Source organism: Corapipo altera, unplaced genomic scaffold (genome assembly GCF_003945725.1).
Source record: "Corapipo altera isolate COAL_440 unplaced genomic scaffold, ASM394572v1 44, whole genome shotgun sequence".
Taxonomy (NCBI): Eukaryota; Metazoa; Chordata; class Aves; order Passeriformes; family Pipridae; genus Corapipo; species Corapipo altera.
The window spans coordinates 9795500-9815683 of record NW_020884880.1 but is presented as its reverse complement, the minus strand read 5'-3'; the positions used below and the strand labels follow the sequence as shown (position 1 = coordinate 9815683).

Below are 20184 nucleotides of genomic sequence, written 5' to 3'. Positions count from 1 at the left end.
TGACATCCCAGAAAAGAGAGTGAAGACTTCAGAAAAGGCATTCATGAGGCATTTGGAAGAAAACAACTGAGTGTTTACTTGGTGGGGTCAACAAATCCTCTGCTTTTAAAATGTGTCCTCATAAGCTTTTCTGTCAGGGCAGGTATTGGGGATTTTGCTGTTTCCTTGTTCACACTGTTGTGTTGGGCAGGACTTGTTTCTGTCTGGTATTTTTCTCAGGTTGGCAGCTGATCTTTTAAACAGGACTGTGATATGAGTGGCTTTTAGTATTGTTTGTATTGAGATAAATCAGTAAAATATGTTTGTATGTTACATAACACCTCACTTGTGAACTTTGGTAAATCAACACCATTTACTTCAATTGTGTATTTATTTCTGCTTCTTAATCATATCCGAGCACAGGACGTTTCTGCAGCACAGCTCTCTCCCCACACGACTGTTGCAGCCCACAGCAGTGCACACACGCTCCTTCCATCATGCTCCTTCTGGCTCCAGCCAAAACCCATACCTGCCTTTCCATGAGGAATGATCTTTAACATAACAGAGCTGTCCAGATACTGAGGCTGTCCTGCTATTGCAGCATGAGAATGCTCTGTGTAAGCAAGTGAGATGAACATGCCAAAAGGGATGCAAGTGTAGTCACTTTTTTCCCATGGTAGGTAATGCTGACCTCTGAAATGGCAAACAGGAGGAAACACAGTTCACAGAACTTATTCTTCTAGGCTGACCATACTGCAGCTCTTCCAGCATTCCAGGTCAAATACTACATATTTCCTCGCTCCTCTTGCCCCAGAGCTAGTAAATAATTCCAACCACAGGGGAAGGAAGCATGTTCTGGATTTGTCTCCATTATCTGCATGGATGTGAACACAGTATTTTCCACAGAGATGCTCTATTAACTAGCCCCTGACATTAGAGGACTCATTATGTTACAGAGCCTAGTGACTTTTATCTCCTCTATTTATATATTTAAATTTATTTCTTTTTTACTTCATCTTACTCGTTACTGTGACAGATCATAATGAATTGCAATATTACAAAGATTTGTTATTCATATATACATCTACCCAAAAAAGTACAAAATTACTTTATTTCTCCAAAAGTTCTCATTCTGCCTCAGGGTCACCATGAGCAGGTAATATCTTTGGCACCATGAGAGGGAACTCTCTCCCTGGTGCAGGGCCAGGGCAGATGCCCATCTCCTTGGCCCTGCTGCCACAGGTGGGCCCAGCACGTGGACAACACATGACCATCACATGACAAGTGTGTTCCTGGGTGATTTTTGCCCAATTCTCTTTCTCATTACCACTTTTCATTCTTTTGGTGCTTCCCAGTAATACACAATGGAAACAGTTCCCCACTCTGAGGATCTTACTGGGCCTCAACCTCCATGAGTAACATCCAGCCTGATCCTTACGGATCCTAGAACAATCCACAGATCCTCAAGGTGCCTAAGAGCTGTAAACTGGTTGGATAGTTCTTATTCTGCCTCGAGGTCACCATGAGCAGGGAACCCTCTCCTTGGTGCAGGATCACCACAGACGCCTGTCCACTTGGCACTGCTGCAGCAGGTGGTCTGAGAGGGAACTGGGCAAAAAACACCCACTGCTAAGGAAAGTAGTGGATACAGCGTATGCTGAAGTTACTTCTCTTTTTTATTTTCAAAACTGAGAATCAAAATCTAGTGCTTGTAATTTTAACTCCAGTGCAGAAACAAAACAGGGAAAAGGGATTTAATTGGAGCCCACATTAGATAATTGGGAATGTTATAAGGGCAGCAGTTCCGTAGTATCTGCCTATCACAAGAAATTGAAGAAATCACATGAGAGGGGTGCCTGAATGAATGAAAACTCCTCTTGAAACAGTCCCTGAGAAAAACTCTGAGGGAGAGCAACTATATTTATTTTGGCAAACCTGAGATCAGAATTTGTTTTTCTTTTGAGTGTTTTATTCCCCTCACAGATCCTGATGTTGGAAAATAATAGAAATGAAGAAAGGAGATAGCAATTACTGTAAGTTTTGTTTGCTGCAATCTGGAAATTATAAAGTACTGCAGGTTGCTCCAGGCCATAAATCCTAACCCAAAGCCACGTGCAAAGCCTTGGAAAATTAAAATGCTGCAATTGGGTTTAACCAGCCAAAAAATCCCAGCTGCTGAGTCACTCTAACTACACAGTATATATTCTTCAACTGTTAAAGGATGTATTGCAGCACCCTGAGGAATAACCAATTATTAAAGTACATGGGTAAACAGGTTTTGTCAACACCTCAAACAATCTTTAAAATTATTCATAGAATCATTTAGATTGTCAGAGACCGTTTAAATTGTCAAGTCCAACTCTTAACCTGACACTGTAAAAACCCCTAAATCATGTCCCTAAGTACCATGTCTATTCAAAATAAAAAAATCGCAGATTGAAAACCACTTTTTTTTTTTAAAGAAAAGTTATATGTATGGCTGACATGAGTCCACTCCAAAAGAAGCTATCTTAGCTCCCCCCACAAGACTTCTAAAATTATCCTAATGGATGCAAAGAACAGTTAAACTTTGTTGAGTCAGCATTTGAAAAATACTCAGCAAAACAATGGTATCTTTTATATCAGTTTATCTTGATATGGAAAGCTTGTAACTATTACAATTATTGTCTGAAATACAATATTGAATCTCCGAGAAATGTGTGAAGTACAGTAATACCAGAAATGTGGCCTAAAGCGAGGAAAAAACCCACAAACCCACAAATCCACCCCCCTCTCTTTAAATTTAATACAAAGGCTTTTATTTGGAATCTCAGTTGTCAGTAAGAATTGACAGTCATCTTTAACTTCAGATGACTTCATAACTGTATCTGGCTAGTGAAGAAGAGGGCAAGCACAAGCATCAACTTGCTGTTTAATCACTATCACACTGATATTGCCTTGGTCCATGGCAGCTGGCATGGGCCAGGGTTTGGGGAGACAGCGAGAGCAGGGTGCCCACCTCAGCTGTGGTGTGGGTGAGACTAATTCAGGTCTGGCTCCTTCCAAATCTCATGACACCCCAAGCTGCTCAGCACATTCAGCCCCTAGGACTGCCCTGTGAACCTGCTCCATCAGCACAGGCACAGTCAATGTTAATCCTCCGCACAGCTTTTCATGTCTTCCCATAAAAAAAAAAAAAATTTAAACCTCTGTAAGTAGCACTAATTAGAGACTTGTGCATTTACAAGGGCATAGTAGTGTCCTTCCTTTGCTAGTAACTGGCTGTGGGTGCCCTGCTCAACCACCCTGCCGTTCTGGATCACCACAATGATGTCTGCTGTCTGCACGGTTGACAGGCGATGAGCAATGACGATGCAGGTTCGACCTTGCCGGGCATTATCCAGAGCTTTCTGGACAATCTGCACACAGATATCATGAGAATGCTGTTAGCATCTGGAAAGTCGTAACTCGTCATGAGAACTACATTTGATTCTCACTCTGTGTTATCACTTGAATATATCTCCCACAGATACACAAGTCAGCGCATACAGGAGACCCTAACTCAACAGGGTTTCTCATTAGGGCCAGTGAGCCTGATCAAACAAGCATGAGACACAGAGAAGTGGGTTCTTGGTCATCTAGCATCACTTGGAATACAAATTCAATATTTAGCATCAAATACAGCTAATAGGAAGACAACTGAGGAGAATCAGCTCCACATGGTGTTTTTTCTACTTTATTTAGTAGATGTGTACAACTTCCTAGTGTAGTTCACAACTTTCAGGTGGAAAAGCTACCACAACACACCTGCCCTGTTGTTTCACAGTTGAGCATTTGTAACATGTTTGCATTAATTTCATTCTAAAGAAATCAGCTAGCCATGTGCATAGACAAATATTCTACAAAATAATCATTACTCACCTTTTCACTTTCTGTGTCAAGAGCAGAGGTAGCTTCATCCAGAAGCAGAACAGCAGGATTACGAACCAGAGCACGAGCAATTGCTATTCTTTGTTTTTGACCTCCAGAAAGTTGTGTTCCTTTATCACCCACCCGAGTATTATATTTCTGGATGTTGAAAAATAGAAAAGATCAACTGTGAATACTCTTACAGAAGGAAGATTAGAAAAGTAAAATTTTATGCCTGGCTATAAGTTATTAGTTATTTCCATCTTGAAAGAAAGGGTTAGTGCAAGTAGTTTTAATAAAGCTAGGACTTTATAAACATCTCTAGTATGAGCAGTTATATATACAGCCACACATATTTATACACAGTCTGAAAATTTATTCCTCCAAAAAGTGGCATATATCTTGAATGGTACTAGCAGTGATACAGTACTGAGGTGTCCACAGAGCATATTATCATAAGAGTAACTGGAGATTTAATGCTTACTATACACATGAAGAACTTGCATTTCTTGTGAATAAAGAATCCTAAACATCATTAGTCATAATGAAGACAAAATATTTTTCAGCATGATTACATCATTTTCAGATACACAGAACTACAGTGAAAACAAACTATCAAAGCATTTTTCCTTGTTAGAGCCAAATTCTTGGCAGGCATGAAGGTCAAATGTCATGTCATTCACTTCTGATTTATTGCCCCTTTGAATTTATCAAGAAATGCTCCTGTGCATGTCCCTTCAGTTAGAAATAGACCACTTCATTTTACTAAATTATTTTAGAAAAATAAGATTTCTTTCTCAGAATAACAGTTTCTGCTGTCAAAGGAAAAATATATAAAAAAAATTATGGTCCCCCGCCCCCCCCAAATATTCTGCTTTGTCTACCACTACATTCTGGAAATCTAGGCTTTTTTTTTTGAACAAACTAAAAGGGGTTTTAAGCTTGAAAGACACTGACATTTTAAAACATAAATTCTATACTTTTTCTTATTAAGAGAAACAAAAGTGTGCATTGTTAATTTATCTGTGTAAGTGAGCACTACATATATTTCTCCATATCATTCCAAAAATCTGGTTATCACACTGTTGAAAGAAGATCACTGTCTCTTACCTCTGGCAGTTTTTCAATGAAGGCGTGAATATTTGCTGCCTTAGCTGCTTCTTCAATTTCCTCCTGACTAACCACCCTACTGTTGTCTCCATAACTAATGTTTTCGGCAATGCTGCAGTCAAACAAAACAGGCTCCTGTGACACCAGGCCCAGTCTGGACCTCAGCCATTGTAAATGCAGTGATCTGGTATCAAATCCATCTGCTAGCTAGAAAAAGCAACAGAAACATGATGCCAAGCTGGCTACAGAGCTCATCCACAGATACACACTGTAAACAGGAAACATGAATGGTAAGAGGAAGCCCATTACATGTTAGATTCCCAGATGAAATCAAGTCAGTTTTTTGCATGCAAAGAGGAAAGGAACCAGTAGAATAGATGAAATAGTTCCTTTCATTAGTTTTTAATTTTGTGTGGTTTTTCTTCCATTTCCCCGCAGATGGAAACAACATGCAGATCACAGGCTGTTATTGCAGTCCTTCCAGCCCTACTGACCACCAGGAAGCTCACAGGAAAGCCTGCCCCTTAAGAAGCTGAACACAACAATAATATTCTCAGCTGAAGGCCTTTACCTTAATCTTACAACCTCCAAGGAAGCTTCTTTAGACTTTCCATGCCCATTAACAGGGATTGCATCAAAATGCCCATTGTCACTTTCTGATGGTGATATAGTAATATCTATATGAGATTACATTTGTGTTATGTGAAGCATGTATCTATGCCCCTAATTTGTGAATTCATATCAGCAAGAAAATTCACACACTGACAAGCAAGAGACATAAATGTTATGCCCCTGTGTGACCAGGGTGTGGGGAGGTAATGCAGTCTCACGTGGTCATGGTCATTGCTTTCCCTGATGAGATCTGTGCCCTGAGCCTGCACACCATGCCAACATGGGTGCTGGAGCTGCTACATGTGGGCAAATGCACAAGGCAGGCAATGACAGGGGTTCTGGGTTTGTCTACAACTGCACTGGAGCCACAGACTCAGTAATGTACACCTCTAAAAAAGGCATCCTAACAGAGATACTGCCAGGATTGTCAAATGCCTATGAAACCTTGGAAGATAAAGAGTCCTGTAGATTTAATTGTTATTAATAGCCACACAAGTCTATTTTTACCACTTGTCCTTCCACAGGGTCATAAAACCTCTCCAAGAGCTGAATGGATGTGCTTTTTCCACAGCCGCTGCTTCCTACTAATGCGAGAGTCTGTCCTTTGTTAACCTTCACACTGAGTCCTTGCAAAACTTGAACTTCTGGCCTTGTTGGATATACAAAATGGATGTTTCTGAATTCAATGTTGCCTTCAAAATGGCTCTGAAAAGCAGGAGAGAGTTCACATGCTCATATTACTGTTTACTAGCTTTAACTATAACACTTGTTAAGACTTGATTATTAAAGTAAGAGAACTGAGAGAGTTTGGGAGGGTTTTTTCAAAAGAGCTTTTGAAGTTCTTTTAAAATTGCATATTGAACTTGCATATTTAAAATTGCATAGTACTAGTTGTACGATGATCTGCAGATGTAAATCACTAGATCCTTATGAAGGAGTTTTCTGCATGTCTTGTACCTATTTTTCACTTCACCTTTGAAAAGAATATTGATAGACAAATAAACAACATTTGTATTTTTCATTTCTAACACATTTAGTTGAGGCTCTTCCATTTATTATATAAACTATATCATTTGCTTTTCTGATATCACACTGCAGAGGTAGCACAATTTGAGTGAATGTAACACAAGGTCAAAATCAGAGATTAAGACAGCAGAGCTAAATCCTTTGGTAGGTAATTCATGGGCATGGAGGACAAGTTGTGCTTTAAAAAGATGTGATAGTTAACTGTCCATTCTAGCCAGGCTGATATTTAAGGAGAAGCGAAAGAAAGGGGGCACAAGCTAAGGTTATTGCTTCTCCTATTCTTTGAGGTATGAGCCAGTCCTATGTACATACTTGCAGCATCACTGGTACAATGCTCTCACAGCAAACGATGACCTAATTTAACAGGCTCAAAGCTTTGCTTTGCTGACGTCACAGGCATCAGTGCTATTCAAGTCCGGTCTATACTAGAAATGCTTTCACTTAAGCTTTATTTTATTGGAGACCTTCTGCCAAGTCTTTCAATGTTTGTGCCAGAGAACCTTGTTTCAAGAAGGTATGTGAGTGTGCTGAGAATTTTAAAGGCTGAAAATCCTGTATATAAACTTAAAGTTACAGAAACTGGATTATGGCTTCCTAAGTAGAGGCTACCATCTAAAACCTACCAGGGAAGTTAATTTTAAACTTAGATGAACCTGGATGTGCAAATATAAATCTTCCAGAACATGTAAATTGAAAGCATTTCATGCAGAAATTTGACAAGTGTTGAGGTCAGCCTCCCTAATGACAATTTTGGATTAAGGTTAGGCTTTTTGGGGATTTTTTGAGTATGCTTTGGTTTTTTTACTTGTCATTATTGTTGGTTTTTCCTTGTTGTGTCATTTCCTACCCAACTTTATAGCAAACCAAATTATTCATTAAGTTCACTTTGACTTCACAAGAACACATTTTTACTTGTAAGAGTTTTCACCATTTGAATAGGACGGATTCTGGCAAAACTGTTCTGTCTCTAAAGGAACTAGTCTCTCATTTACAAAGCAGAATAATGCATTTGTATTTTATTTCTCCTATAAACTCTTACAAAGACAACACAACTTTTATTGGAATTGACATTTATCAGTGTTTTCCTGAAACCATTTAAGATGTCGGTCAGTAGAATGAAAAGTATTTTTTTGCTTAGTTAGAGAAAAACTACCTTATAGGCTACACACTTTTTTACTGAAACTCAGAAATAATGAGTAAATGCCACTATCTTATATAACATCTGTCTTTTCATAGAATCACAGAACAGATTGGGTTGGAAGGGACCTTAAAAATCACCTACTTCCAATCCCCCTGCCATGGAATGGACACCTTTCACAAGAACAGCTTGCTCAGCCTGGCCTTGAACATCTCCAGGGATATGCATCTACAGCTTCTCTGGGCAACCTGTTCCAGTGCCTCACCACCCTCACAGTAAGCATTTTTTCCTAGTATCTAATTTAAACCTCCTCTCTCTCTCAGTTTGAAGCCATTATCCCTTGTCCTTTCATTCTTGTAAAAAATCTCTTCCCATCTTTCTTGTAGGCTCCTTTCAGGTACTAGAAGGCCACTATTAGGTCACCCTAACTTTGTCACCCTTTGTGACACCCTAAAAACTATGACATTAATTTAGTTTGTTACAACATCTTTTCTGAAAAAAAGACTCCCCCCAAACACCTCCCCCACCAAATCAAAAAAAATCCCCAAATCTCCCAAAACCCCAAGCCAAAATACCCCCAATGCTTACCAGTTTTTCACCTTCTTCATTGTAACTGTCAATTACAGGTTTTCTGTCCAATAGTTGAAAGATTTTTCTGGCTGACATTTTAGCTTTGCCATAGTCTGGTGCCAGAGAAGCAGACTGACCAACATTCATAGCTGCAAATAGGACAGAAGAAAAGACTCTAAAAGGCAAAAGAAAAAGCACAATTAATTTCAGGGAGAACAATATACTTATTTCCTCACGTGTAAAACAAATGTTCAGGATAAAGTTTTTAGCATCTTTAGGTTATGACATTTCTGGAGTTCCTCACCCCCCAGAATGTCATCCAGTATTAGGTAGTTCTATTTGTTCCCACAGCTACTTTACAGGTGAACAGTGGTATCACGTCACTTCTCTATGTAATGCCCTCTGCCTCAAAGGAACATCGAAGGCCAAAGGCTTCATCAGAGTAGGTGTGCTGAGCTTGCTGCTCACTCTTGCTGCTTCACTGCCCAAATATTCACCTTTCCCCAAAACAGCCTTTATGCACAAAGAACACTCTCAACCAGACTGAATTTCTGAATCTCTATGCCCTGTTACCTCTGTAATTTGATAAAATAATTTGCATGCATTGAAGTGACTATCCCATGTACTGATTTTGGTTTTTTTTACATTTTATAAAGTATACTCACATAAATACATTTTCAAAGTTGGTCAGACAATTAGCAATGAGCCATGCTCCAAATCTGAAGACTGCAGCATTAATAAAGTACTCCGCGCTTTGAGCTACTCCATAGTTAAATCCATAGAAAGGGGCTTTTTTCAGAGAATCTCTGACAAAGAAAGACACTTTCCATAAATAACTCGTAAAAGAGAAAACAGCAGGCACTGGGGGTTACCCAGACTTCTGGATTAAAGTTTTCAGGCAATACAGCTCACCCCCTGAAAACACAACAAATCAGCCCAGAACACATATGCATTCACAAGAACCTCTGCCAGACTCTAAGTGCCCCCCCCCCCCCCCCCTCGACTTCATGACACAGAACTGCCCTTAGGACAGAAAGCAATGAGATCCTTGATCCTCAGCTTTGTTAATTTGAATCCCCTCCCTTTGTTTTTACAGTAGGGCAGGTTACTAAAACAGTTAAAATAAAATAAATTAATAACTACCCCATATGACCCATTTTATTAAGGAAACAAGCAGGCTCCAGCTCAGCCTAAGAGCCACCTGCAGACTTCTGCCAGGTCATCCCATCTGAGCAGAAAGACCTCTCATCCTGATTCAGAGAGGGGCCATATTGCTGGGTATCCCCACAGGGATTCAGACAAAGCCACTATTTTTCAATCCATCCCTCTGGAGAAGATTCATTTTGTATAACTAGTTGAACACACACTGAATCAGAGTCTGGAGCACTCTCTGCCCTCATTGTTTAGGATGTTCTCTGAGAAAGAGGAAATCTTTCTAGTCTGAGCTGTAAATCAGAGACCTGTGACAGCTCAGCCTAGCATCCTGGTCAAATCTAGGCTATTACCAGTTCACCAGACATTGAATTTTAACACCATTTTGGCTCAGAACAGATTGAAATACATTTTTTTCCAATACCTTTCTTTACATTAGTTATTTGGAGGAGTAAAGAAACAAGTGGATTTTGGGCTATCTTGTTTAAGTAAAATGGAGCTAGAAAAATCTTACATCCCTGGTGATTCAATTCATTTCAGTGAAGACCAGTCAGTGGGATGTAGCAGGTCAAACTAGGGAAACATATGAAGTTCATTTCAAGGTTTCAAAGTCATATGAGGGGAACAAAACTGATTTATATTATAAAGTGTGCGGTGGAACTGTCAGTTCCTGACTTAAGTAGTATCAATGTATCCCTTTCAATATACTGAAATGGAGTGACCATATGTCCTATATTGTAGGCATACACATGCAAACACAATATTCTGTAACATATAGAATCATAGAATATTCAGTATAAAGTGTACTAAGAAAGAATCATTAAACAAAAAAGAGTCCCACCTATATGGACCATTCAAACTAGTAATATATTTTTCATAAAATGTTTCTTCCCTGGTCAGTGAAGCTACAGTTCTTATGTTTTCAACCGATTCTGTTGAAATCTAAATGGGGAGATAAAACAAATATGACGTAATCCCTTACAACTGCAATCTACAACATATCTCCTAAACACTTGATCTCTAGCATTTATTATTTTAGATCAGAACATGCTTGCTTAAGGGAGGAGGTTGATGTCTATTCCCAGGGGAAGGAAAGCCCCAAGCAATGAAATTATTCCCTCCATAGCCGTGAAACATGGTGAGGGCTGAAGCCAACAATATATCTGAGTTCAGAACCTTGGACCAGCATGCAGGAAGCATTCAGCAGCATCTGCTCTAACGCATGGGTTGTGGCCCTGATGAATTAAACCCAATTTAATAAAATAAGAACCAACATCAGTCATCTGGCTACAGCTTGCTCTTTTGCATGGACTACTTCTGTCTTCTGGAAAAGCTCTATCAGGTGAATGAAGACAGTACTCTGAAACTCTTGAGTGCATTAATGGTTTGCCTCTATGATAGAATAAAAAGGTACCAAATTTGCAGTGCTTCTGGTTGCAGCAGAGCAGTGCAGAGCTACACTGCTCACCTCAGGCACAAGGCACACCACTGCTGGGAATTCTACTGCTACAGCTGTCACTACCCAGAAATCCACTGTGGAGGCTTTAAAATGCATTTCTATTGCCTAATTTACAGATGGTTAGTGTTATCTATGTTTTGCTTTTCTTGAGGATGTATAAACATTCCCCTCAACCCCCACCCTGCCCTGTCCCCTCTTTCCCCTTCATTTATCTTGGACAATTGAGTCAGCTATAATATAACTACAATATTGTCCTTAAAAGTGATCTCACACCATGACCCTGTAGTTAAAATTGAAGAACTTACTCTTCCGGCCTCTTCCAAAGCTTTTTGATCTTTTGCGGCATGACCAGACATGGACTTAGCACTCACAGCATTTGTAACAATAATGTAAGGAATGCAGGCCAGGATAAGCAAAGTTAGCTGCCAGCCATAAACAAATGCAATAATGATGGCAGTCACAAGGGTAAAGACAGCCATAGTCATCAGTGCAAGTCGGCTTCCGGTTGCCTAAGAAAACCCCAGAAACCCCCCAAATATTTGTCATTAGATTTTTCCTTTTGTTACTTATATCACCACTTCAAATTGGTTTATAGTCAAGGTCAAAGGTTCCATTGGAAAACGAAACTGTGTGTGGTAGTGTGCATGGACATTATGCACCTACTTACGTAAGCATTCCTAGACATTCTTCAAACCTGCCAGCATTCAGGCCTTCAAGGGATGTTAAAGTGGAGAGTTGGTCATGACAGTAGTTTAATGAATTATGCATCTGGGACTTCATGTACTATGCAAGGCACGGGACACTGTGACCACTGTTGGAGTAAGGCAAGTTGGTGGCTGGGTCTCCAGCATTAGGCAACAGGGGTTTGATTCTAACAACAGCCATCCATTGACCCACCACACTAATGGTGGTGGAAAATACTCATCCTCAAGTTCTCAACTGCTGCACTTTAGGTTGGGTTCTCAGAGGAAAAAAAAAAAAAAAATCTGAATTTGGCCACTGCAGAAATGCTTTGTCTCTGTGGGATAATGAGTAGGAAAGATTAACTACTACTGAAGAACTCCCATCTCCTCCCAGCCCATGTAACCTTTTCATCAAAAACTTTTTAAGATGAGAGATGATTAGCATCCAGCATCTGGGTGGGCTCTGATTTGCAGAAAAAAGTCCTGCAAACAGTCCTGTGGAAATAGTTCATCTTCCAAAATTTGGCATGATGGGAAAAAAAACAAAAATCCTTGGGCGGGAAGCAAAAGGAATCCTTGCTTTTGCCAAAGACTTTCCTGCCATGAAAAGGCTTTTCTTGTTCAATAAAATTTAAAATAGTAATAACTAAACTAATGCTAGGGTGAACTGTTGCCATATGTTCTAGGAGTTACACATAAAGATGGATTTGGAAACTTCAGACAGTGCAGCATGAGGGATGGTACTGACTTACTGACATTCTGTAGCTCTCCAGAGAAAACAACAGCTGTACATGCCCTTAGGTGCTTTCTGTAGTAGGGGACCATGTGCACCCCTCCTTTCAACTGTCCTGACAGGGTGATATAGTTCAGTGCCACTGAAAAACCAAACTTTCAAAAGATGAAAATGACTAAATTTTTTCAAAGACTCTTTTCTCACTGCAAGCCCATAATGAAGGATGACAAGAGAGAAACAAAAGTCTCTGGAGACTGAAAAATGTAGGGATTAAAGAATTTTTCAAGGTACAAATTTTAAGGGAAAAAAATAAAAAAAGACATCTTAAAATAAACTAGTAAACTTTACCCCTCAAGTCCTGCAGTGATTTCCACTATCCTATCCCCACCCCCAAAAGAGAAGGGAATAGAGAGAGATGTTTGGCAGATTGTCAGGCTCTGCTGATGAGGTGAGCAGTTGGAGGAATTGTACAGAATTTGCCATATTCTCCTACCAGTGTCCAGCTCTCTCATATCAGTGCCTTTAGTCATTCACTTCCTTGACCATCGCCCTTCCCTGGTGTTCTTTATTAATGCCAGGGTATTTCTTACTGTTTGGTCTGTTTTTTGTGAAGCACATTTTGTGGGGATGGGAAGAGTTCTCTTCATTGAGGTCAGCAAGGGTTTGCATCGTCTGCAGGTGCAAACCTCTTTATAGCACTCAGGTGACACCCATCATAAAGTGTAAAAACCTGGGGTCCAATGACTGTGGCCCAAGCACATATGCAGATTTCACTTTGAATGGTGAAATGGTCTACAGTTATTACATACTTAGCTTAAAGACTTGCGGGAGGGACATGAAAGGTACATGAACATCTGCTGGATTTTTGATAGTTCTCATAAATTATCAGCTGGGGAATCCCTTCCAGTATGTTTGCAGCACACAATGTAAATCCACCTGCCAGTCTGTAAGTTAGATTTACTACCTCGTGTTCTGAAATAATCCTGTGTCCCTTGCCAATCACAATTAATATTTCTAAGGAAAAAAATACCTTAAAAAAGAATCAACATACCCCTTTGACTTGGGAAGCATCTGTAGCAAGACGAGTTAGCAGAACACCAACAGCATTTTTCTGATCATCATACCATCCAATATCCTGTAAGGAAAGACACTTAGTTTTGTTTCAAAAATTACATGAAAGTACAAGTCATGATGACTAACTGAATATTCTTTCTCTGTAGTCAGCACTTCAAAGTGAACTAAAAGAAAAAGCTTAAAAAGTATTATTCTTTTGAGAACATCTAATTGTTCCCAATCAAAGTGTTATTGGCTGCGATGTTTTTTCCAGTGTGCCCATTTAGAAACTTTTATTATAAATCCCTTTTACTCAGACATTCCTTGGGCCTGAAGACGTTAACTATTCTCTTCCTATGAATTATCTATTCCATCAACTATAGAATCATAGAATATCCTGAGTTGGAAGGGACCCAAAAGGATTTGTACATACTGAAAGAAAATGAGACCCTTTTACCTCCAAAGGCTACAGTAGGTGGTTTTTTCCTCACCAATTTATTGTCTTCTAGTCCCTTTCAGATTTTTCTACGAACACACAGGTTCTTGTCCCCAGTGGGTGCGTGGAGTGCCAAGGTACATATTCACATGATTATTACAAAATGAGAATTCTGTGATTCTCAAATAACAAAATTGCACAATTTAACAGGAAGGGTTTAACATAAATACTTCATTCTTCTCATGGGTAATAGTGAAATTTGATTTTTTTCCAGTATTTGCTATAGATTGCATTATGTAGATCTAAATATAAATAATTAAATGGATTAGATTTACATCTATATATTATATACTTGTATCATGACCACCCAAGCAAAGGGAAGTTAAACTTTTTTGGTAATCCTTGCACACACAGATAGCTGCATACTGTGTGCATATTAGCATGCCAGAAATATGCATGTTTGCAATGACACTCCTTCAAAATTAAACTACTTGCAGTAGCAGCATTCAACCAAATTGCACATGGATTAGGACATTTCCAGGAGAGTCGTACTTTTTCCCAAGCTAGTGGTAGAAGAGACATGCTTTTGTTTTCTTTTCTCCAGACTACACGTGGACCTTATAACAGTCTTCAAAGGACACCTAGTTCTCTTTATACCCTAGCTGCGTAATTCATACCTGCTGAAGTAATGCTTTGAAGGACAAAGAGCGCAGTCTCATTGTTAGCATTTCTCCAGACTTCCCAAACATGAATCCCTGGGGGAGCAAAAGGAGTCATATTTTCTCATCTGGTGCAGTAAGTCTGTTAATAAATCTGCACAACAAAAGCAATTACACCAAAAAGCATCCTACAACCCCCTGTGAATATACATTCATCTAGGAAAAGCATCCTTCACATTCCTGGAACATAAAACTGTTTTCCCACAGAAAGAGAGCAACATGTCAAGGAAGGCAGGAGCTTCATTGTAATACCTTATTCCTATGCCCCAACAGCAGTACAAGATAAATCAACCTAATCCAGTCATTGGCCTCCCTACTCTTGACTGCGACCAGAGACATTCTCTCACAGAAGTCATACCATGGATTTTATGATATGGACATAAATGGGCACAAAGTATTTCCTGAAATCTGTAAAGGAGTCGTAAGAGGACAGCAAATGGAGTTTACTTGATGGTATGGAAAGCACTGCCTGGTATGGAAGGAGTCTATTTTATACTTACTTTGGCAAGAACCTATAGACTGTCAGTGAGAAATGTCAGTATTAACTTTGACTTTTAAGGGCAGATCCTCAACTTTGATTTCAATCATGCTGAATTCACATTGCCTTCAATGTCTTATTTAAACCAACAGCAAATACAGACATATATCTTTAAGTAAACATAACCATAAACCCCACATATCTCAGAGAGAACTGGCACTTCTGTATATTTTTAAAGCTCTGATTGGTTTTTTGCTTCTCAGACTGCATTAACATGAGTTATATCTGCAGCCTCATGGGGAATTAAGAACTTTTAACATTTCAGTGTAGTGACACTTACTTGGATTATGTATGCTGCTAAGATAATCACTCCAAGTAAAAGAAACATCAAAGAAAGGACCAAAGTATTTTTATTCCTCTTTATTGGATCTCTTTCTTGAAAAGCCTACGCAAGAAAAATAAAAACAAACCACAAAAATGAGTACATAGACGAGTGTCAGTTACGTAAACCAGCCTTCATCTCAAGAAGCTTGTCTACTTTAATTTTTCTTAGCAGGTAATCTGGATCTCGAAATCAATTTGCAGTCAACTTTCTGTTTAAGGACCAGGACAAAGTCCAGATTTCCATTTAACCTACATCACACTAATTTGTTACCTCAGCTCCATCAATGTTCCTCCTCTCCTGTGCTAGTCAGATGCAGTTCCACCACGCTGTGCCTCTAGAGGAACCCTTTAACATTTTGCCATGGATTCATTTATACAAGTTAAGACCATCCAGAGACTTACAGAGGAAGAACTGGCTGAGTGGTTGAGCATGAGGGAAGCTCAGGATTGCAACATCCATTTGTCAAAAAAACCCCAAAAACCAAAGGAAAACAAACAAACCCCAAACCTGAAACACCCTAAACCCCCCAAAAAACCTGAAAAAACAACAGCCAAAAAACTTACCCCAATGATTTTTCCAAATATAACAGCAAATGCAGGATGGACCCCACCTATGACAGCAGCAGCAATCACTCCCACCAGTACATAGAACCACTCAGGTTTGTTCAGAGCCAGGATTCTTAAGTAAGACACATCAGGGAGATTTTCTTCCTAAAAGAAGAAAAGAATCAGTAAAAAACTTCAGGCTTTCCTTGGAAAGTTGTAAAACATAAAATTCCCCAGAAAGTGGGTGCTCATTAGGCTTGGAGCAGTGAACTGTCTTGGGAAGCAGCTGAAAGCCCTCTTTGTGCACTAAGACCAAGCAAACATGCTGGAGATCTGCTGCTTTGCTGTTTCATATCCTAGAATGTCAACTGCACTGTAAAAATTTGAAGGTAAAAAACTTAACAGAAGGCTAAGTCGTGAGGGGAGAAGGGCGAGGACAGTTAATTGAAAGTCCAATAGGACTGGTCACCATGAATGGCAACTAGCACTGCAATCATTATAAAGAACTAAAAGTCTCACTGTTCAGAGCACAGAAAAGATGTTTCAGTTCAGCTAAATGTTAGTGGGCTGGCAGTGGTACAACTGGGTAGAGAGTTCATTTTTCTTTTTTGTAAACTATAGCCTATGCATCATTACCAAAAGCATGAAAGAGGCATATGTAAGAGTCAGCCTGTATTTGCTTTGAAAGTACAAAAAATGTCCTGTCCTGCATAACAAATTTATTCAAGTGCCTATGCCTCCACAGGGGGAATTCTGGAAAAGCAAAAAGTGAAAACATCAGAAAGGAGACAAAATATTAGTCAGGATTACAAGCAAGTTGCTCTTGCTTCCTGGTTATTTTATCCCGTGTTTCAGATGCTGAATGAGGGTGGCTAACCCTCAACTATAAAAGTGGGTTGATCTTTTTGAAATAATTACAACTGCTGGATGCTTGACTTCTTAATTTTTTCTGAATGTGATAAATGTGAGCACAGACACCCACTACTTCCTCTGAGGTCTTAAGCAGTATTAATACAGAGCCAAAAAGTATCTTTTGAGGTTGCATAACTTTTTATGTGATAATAGGAATGGATCCAGCTCCTTCGTTCTACTTGAAATATGTATTAGCTGGAAGCTATATTTTAGTGAGAAGGAATATATGTATAGATAAAAATCATACTAAAGCTTCCATAAATATTTTAAATAATCAGATGATGTATTACAGATGAGATCTTAAGTTGTTACGTTTAAAAGGATTCATGGTTTTACTTTGGAATTTAGATTTTATTTCTTCACTTCAAGAGTCCTGAAATCAGGTCAAAAAACTAAAAAAAAACCTCCAAACCCACCAAAATACAGCAAACAACTCTTCCAATGCATTTCATGAAAAAAAAAGTTGTAGTTCGAGTAATACAAAATAGAAAAAAATCAAAATCAAGTTTATTGAGCTGCTTACTGTAAGTCTGATCCAGAATCTATTAGAAATCAGCTCTTATTGATGCCATGAGCAAGTTTTACTCAACTTTGACAAAACAAAGTTCTGTTTCTAAAACCTGAATTTCCTATATGTCTTTTATTTATATATGATATTTGTCAACTAAACTGTTTATCTGGAAAAAAAATCTCTAGAACTGGAGCATATACAGAGAGAATAACGGATCTTTTAAATAAAATTTTGTTCAAAATATTAGAGTTTTGATTCTTTTTTAAAGTTTGACATAAATGTAGTATGATACTCCAAAGTACCTTGAATTTTGGTATGCACACCCCAGGGATAGCATTATTCACCAATATTTGCAACTGTGTGTACCAGGAAGCAAAGAATGCTGCAAATGAAATCTCACAACTAGTTTTAATTAGATAGAATTGAAACATCAATAATAGTGAAATAACAGAGTTAATTGTATGAAGCGTGACAAATCAATAGCACAAGTTTTTTCCAGTTCCACACTAACTCAGTAGTGTTAAAAGGAAGATTTTTGGTAAGACACAAGTGCTTGTCCCCAGATTCCTAGGACAAATACTCAGTCTGGTGTGTACTGACTGTAATAGCACCAGAGTGAAGGTTACATGGCAGCCAGTTATTTAAAAGTAGTCAAAGTTATGTGCTTTTTGGTTTTGTTGTTTTTTAGTTTTTTGTTTATGTTATCATTAAAATTCTAAACTGAAATTCTAATACCAACCTCCAGCTCATTTTTTTCCTTCCTTTTTCCAAAGAACTTCTTAGATTTGCTCTTATATCTGCTGGATCTTCTTCGAATGCTGCCTCTGCTAGAGATCACAGATTCTTCAAAGTGATCTTGAAGAGTCAGGTCTTCCACAAGATTTATGTTTTTCTCATATTCTTCAGCCTCTGTGCCTTCACTATCTTCTGATGTACCATCATCTTGAACATCATTGCTACAACCCTAGTGAGAATTCAGGATATGCAATTATAAGGTATTTTGAGCAAAAAAAGGAAGAGTAAATTTTTTTGCTCATGAATACTGCTGTTTTAATTGTGTGTTGCCTATAGGATACATTATTTCAATCTGCAAGAGTAGACTATTCGATCCTGATTTTTTTGTTCCTCTTTTCCTTTAGCAGTCTATGGAATCCACCTGGAATCTAACACCTCTGTGGTTACGAACATAATTATGTAGTCTGTGCCTTCAACTCACTTATGTTTTTGACATATTGGGTTATGTAAATGTGAAACACTTATTGGTAAAACCCCCAAGAATTGCAATTCTCTGTCTCTGCCCAGACTGGTGTGACTGAGCAGCCGCCAGCTGGACAACATGCAGGAAGTAGAGAGAGGAAATGGCTCCACCTACCATCATTTGAGAGCTTTGTGAAATGGAGAAAGAAAATAAATAAATTTGCCCTTACCTGCTGCATTACAAGAGAATAGTAGACTCCCTTCTGCAACATGAGTTCACTGTGTGTTCCTTGTTCAACCACGACGCCTTTCTCAAAACCAGCAATAGTGTCAGCAGTCCTGATGGTAGACAGTCTGTGAGCAATCACAATGGTGGTACGTCCAGCCCGAGCCTTACAGAAATACAAAAAAAAAATAATAAATCAATGTACAAATGCGCAAGAAAACAGCACAGAAATAAAACAAAGTTATTTTAGTGATTTGTAATATAAAATAAAAATCAAAGTTTCAATAATAATTTTCTTTTCTAAAAGCAAAGAATTTTTCTTCCTGGTTTCATGTCCCTTGTTTAACAGTCTAAGGACACCTTCATTTGACTAATTTAGGTAGACAAAGCCACATTAATCTTTTTAGACAGGCAATACAGGTATTAAAGACTATAAGGTTATTTGACTTTTTATGAAACTTGAACTGTTTGAGCTAAAGTGCTCATAAAGTGTTTCCATGCGTATGTAAGGATGAGGGGGAAAGGCAGTAAGAATAGTTAGATCTTTCTGAAAATAAAGCTAGGATAGCAAGTATATAAAGAATGGATATTTTCTTTATGTACTGCCCATGCATATTTTTGGAAGTACAACAACAGCATGATTTCTGACAAGGCTTAGCAGCAAAGTGCAGAGGAGTGGAGCACAACTGGGGTCAGAAATGGGTTTGAGGTACTCCATAAAGCACTTTCCCAGTCTTTTGAAATAACCTAATTTGAAAATAATCCTGTTGGGATTTGGCAGAAAGAGCTGCTGAAGTCCCAGTCAGCAGGTTACATGTTCCACCCCTCTCCAGCTCCCTCCTGCAGACCAGTGGCACACACAGTCCTCGTGCAGCAAAGTAGCACGTGCCAGGTTGCAACTGCTGTAGAGGTCAGCTTCCCTCGTCCCTGATGCCTGGAGCAGATGGTGGCAGGAGGAGAAATCCAAGGGGACCTCATGCAACAAGCATGCTCTGTGGTCCAGAGGCCTGCTGGAAGTTACTTGCTACATCATATGGACACAGGAACAGGGGCATGAAGATGAAGGCAGCTGCAGTGGATGATGCTTCCACAGACATTCGAATTCTTCCCCTATGCCTGCCATTAAGTTGTCATGGATTTGATGCAAGTCACTGAAAGTCTGTCACAGGAGGTCTGCAGTGCAGTTTTCATGCCTGTGCCCTAATGCCTAGAGCCTTCACCACTGCAGCTGTGAGTTGTGATCAGAACAAGCAAAATACTTTAAAAGATTCAGAGTTATCTGAAAAAGAGCAGACTACAAACAGGTGTACATTACTGCCCAGAGTGAGCACTCATGAGGTTAATATCTCTGCTCTTCAGCTGTAAAAATAAC

General features: G+C 39.1%; 1 protein-coding gene across 1 annotated transcript in view; it reads right to left on the bottom strand.

Moving 5' to 3' along the window:
• Positions 1-3081: 3081 nt before the first annotated feature.
• ABCB5 (ATP binding cassette subfamily B member 5) overlaps positions 3082-20184 on the bottom strand; it is a 34385-nt gene continuing 17282 nt past the window's right edge. The window contains exons 16-29 of the mRNA XM_027639214.1: positions 18817-18978; positions 18129-18353; positions 15985-16131; positions 15377-15481; positions 14517-14594; positions 13402-13485; positions 11240-11443; positions 10317-10417; positions 8989-9129; positions 8342-8498; positions 6097-6294; positions 4978-5184; positions 3880-4026; positions 3082-3377 (exon numbers count right to left, since the gene is read on the bottom strand). Of these exons, the coding sequence (XP_027495015.1) occupies positions 3180-3377; positions 3880-4026; positions 4978-5184; positions 6097-6294; positions 8342-8498; positions 8989-9129; positions 10317-10417; positions 11240-11443; positions 13402-13485; positions 14517-14594; positions 15377-15481; positions 15985-16131; positions 18129-18353; positions 18817-18978 (2154 nt within the window). The 3' untranslated portion in view covers positions 3082-3179. The remainder of the gene's footprint in view (positions 3378-3879; positions 4027-4977; positions 5185-6096; positions 6295-8341; positions 8499-8988; positions 9130-10316; positions 10418-11239; positions 11444-13401; positions 13486-14516; positions 14595-15376; positions 15482-15984; positions 16132-18128; positions 18354-18816; positions 18979-20184) is intronic.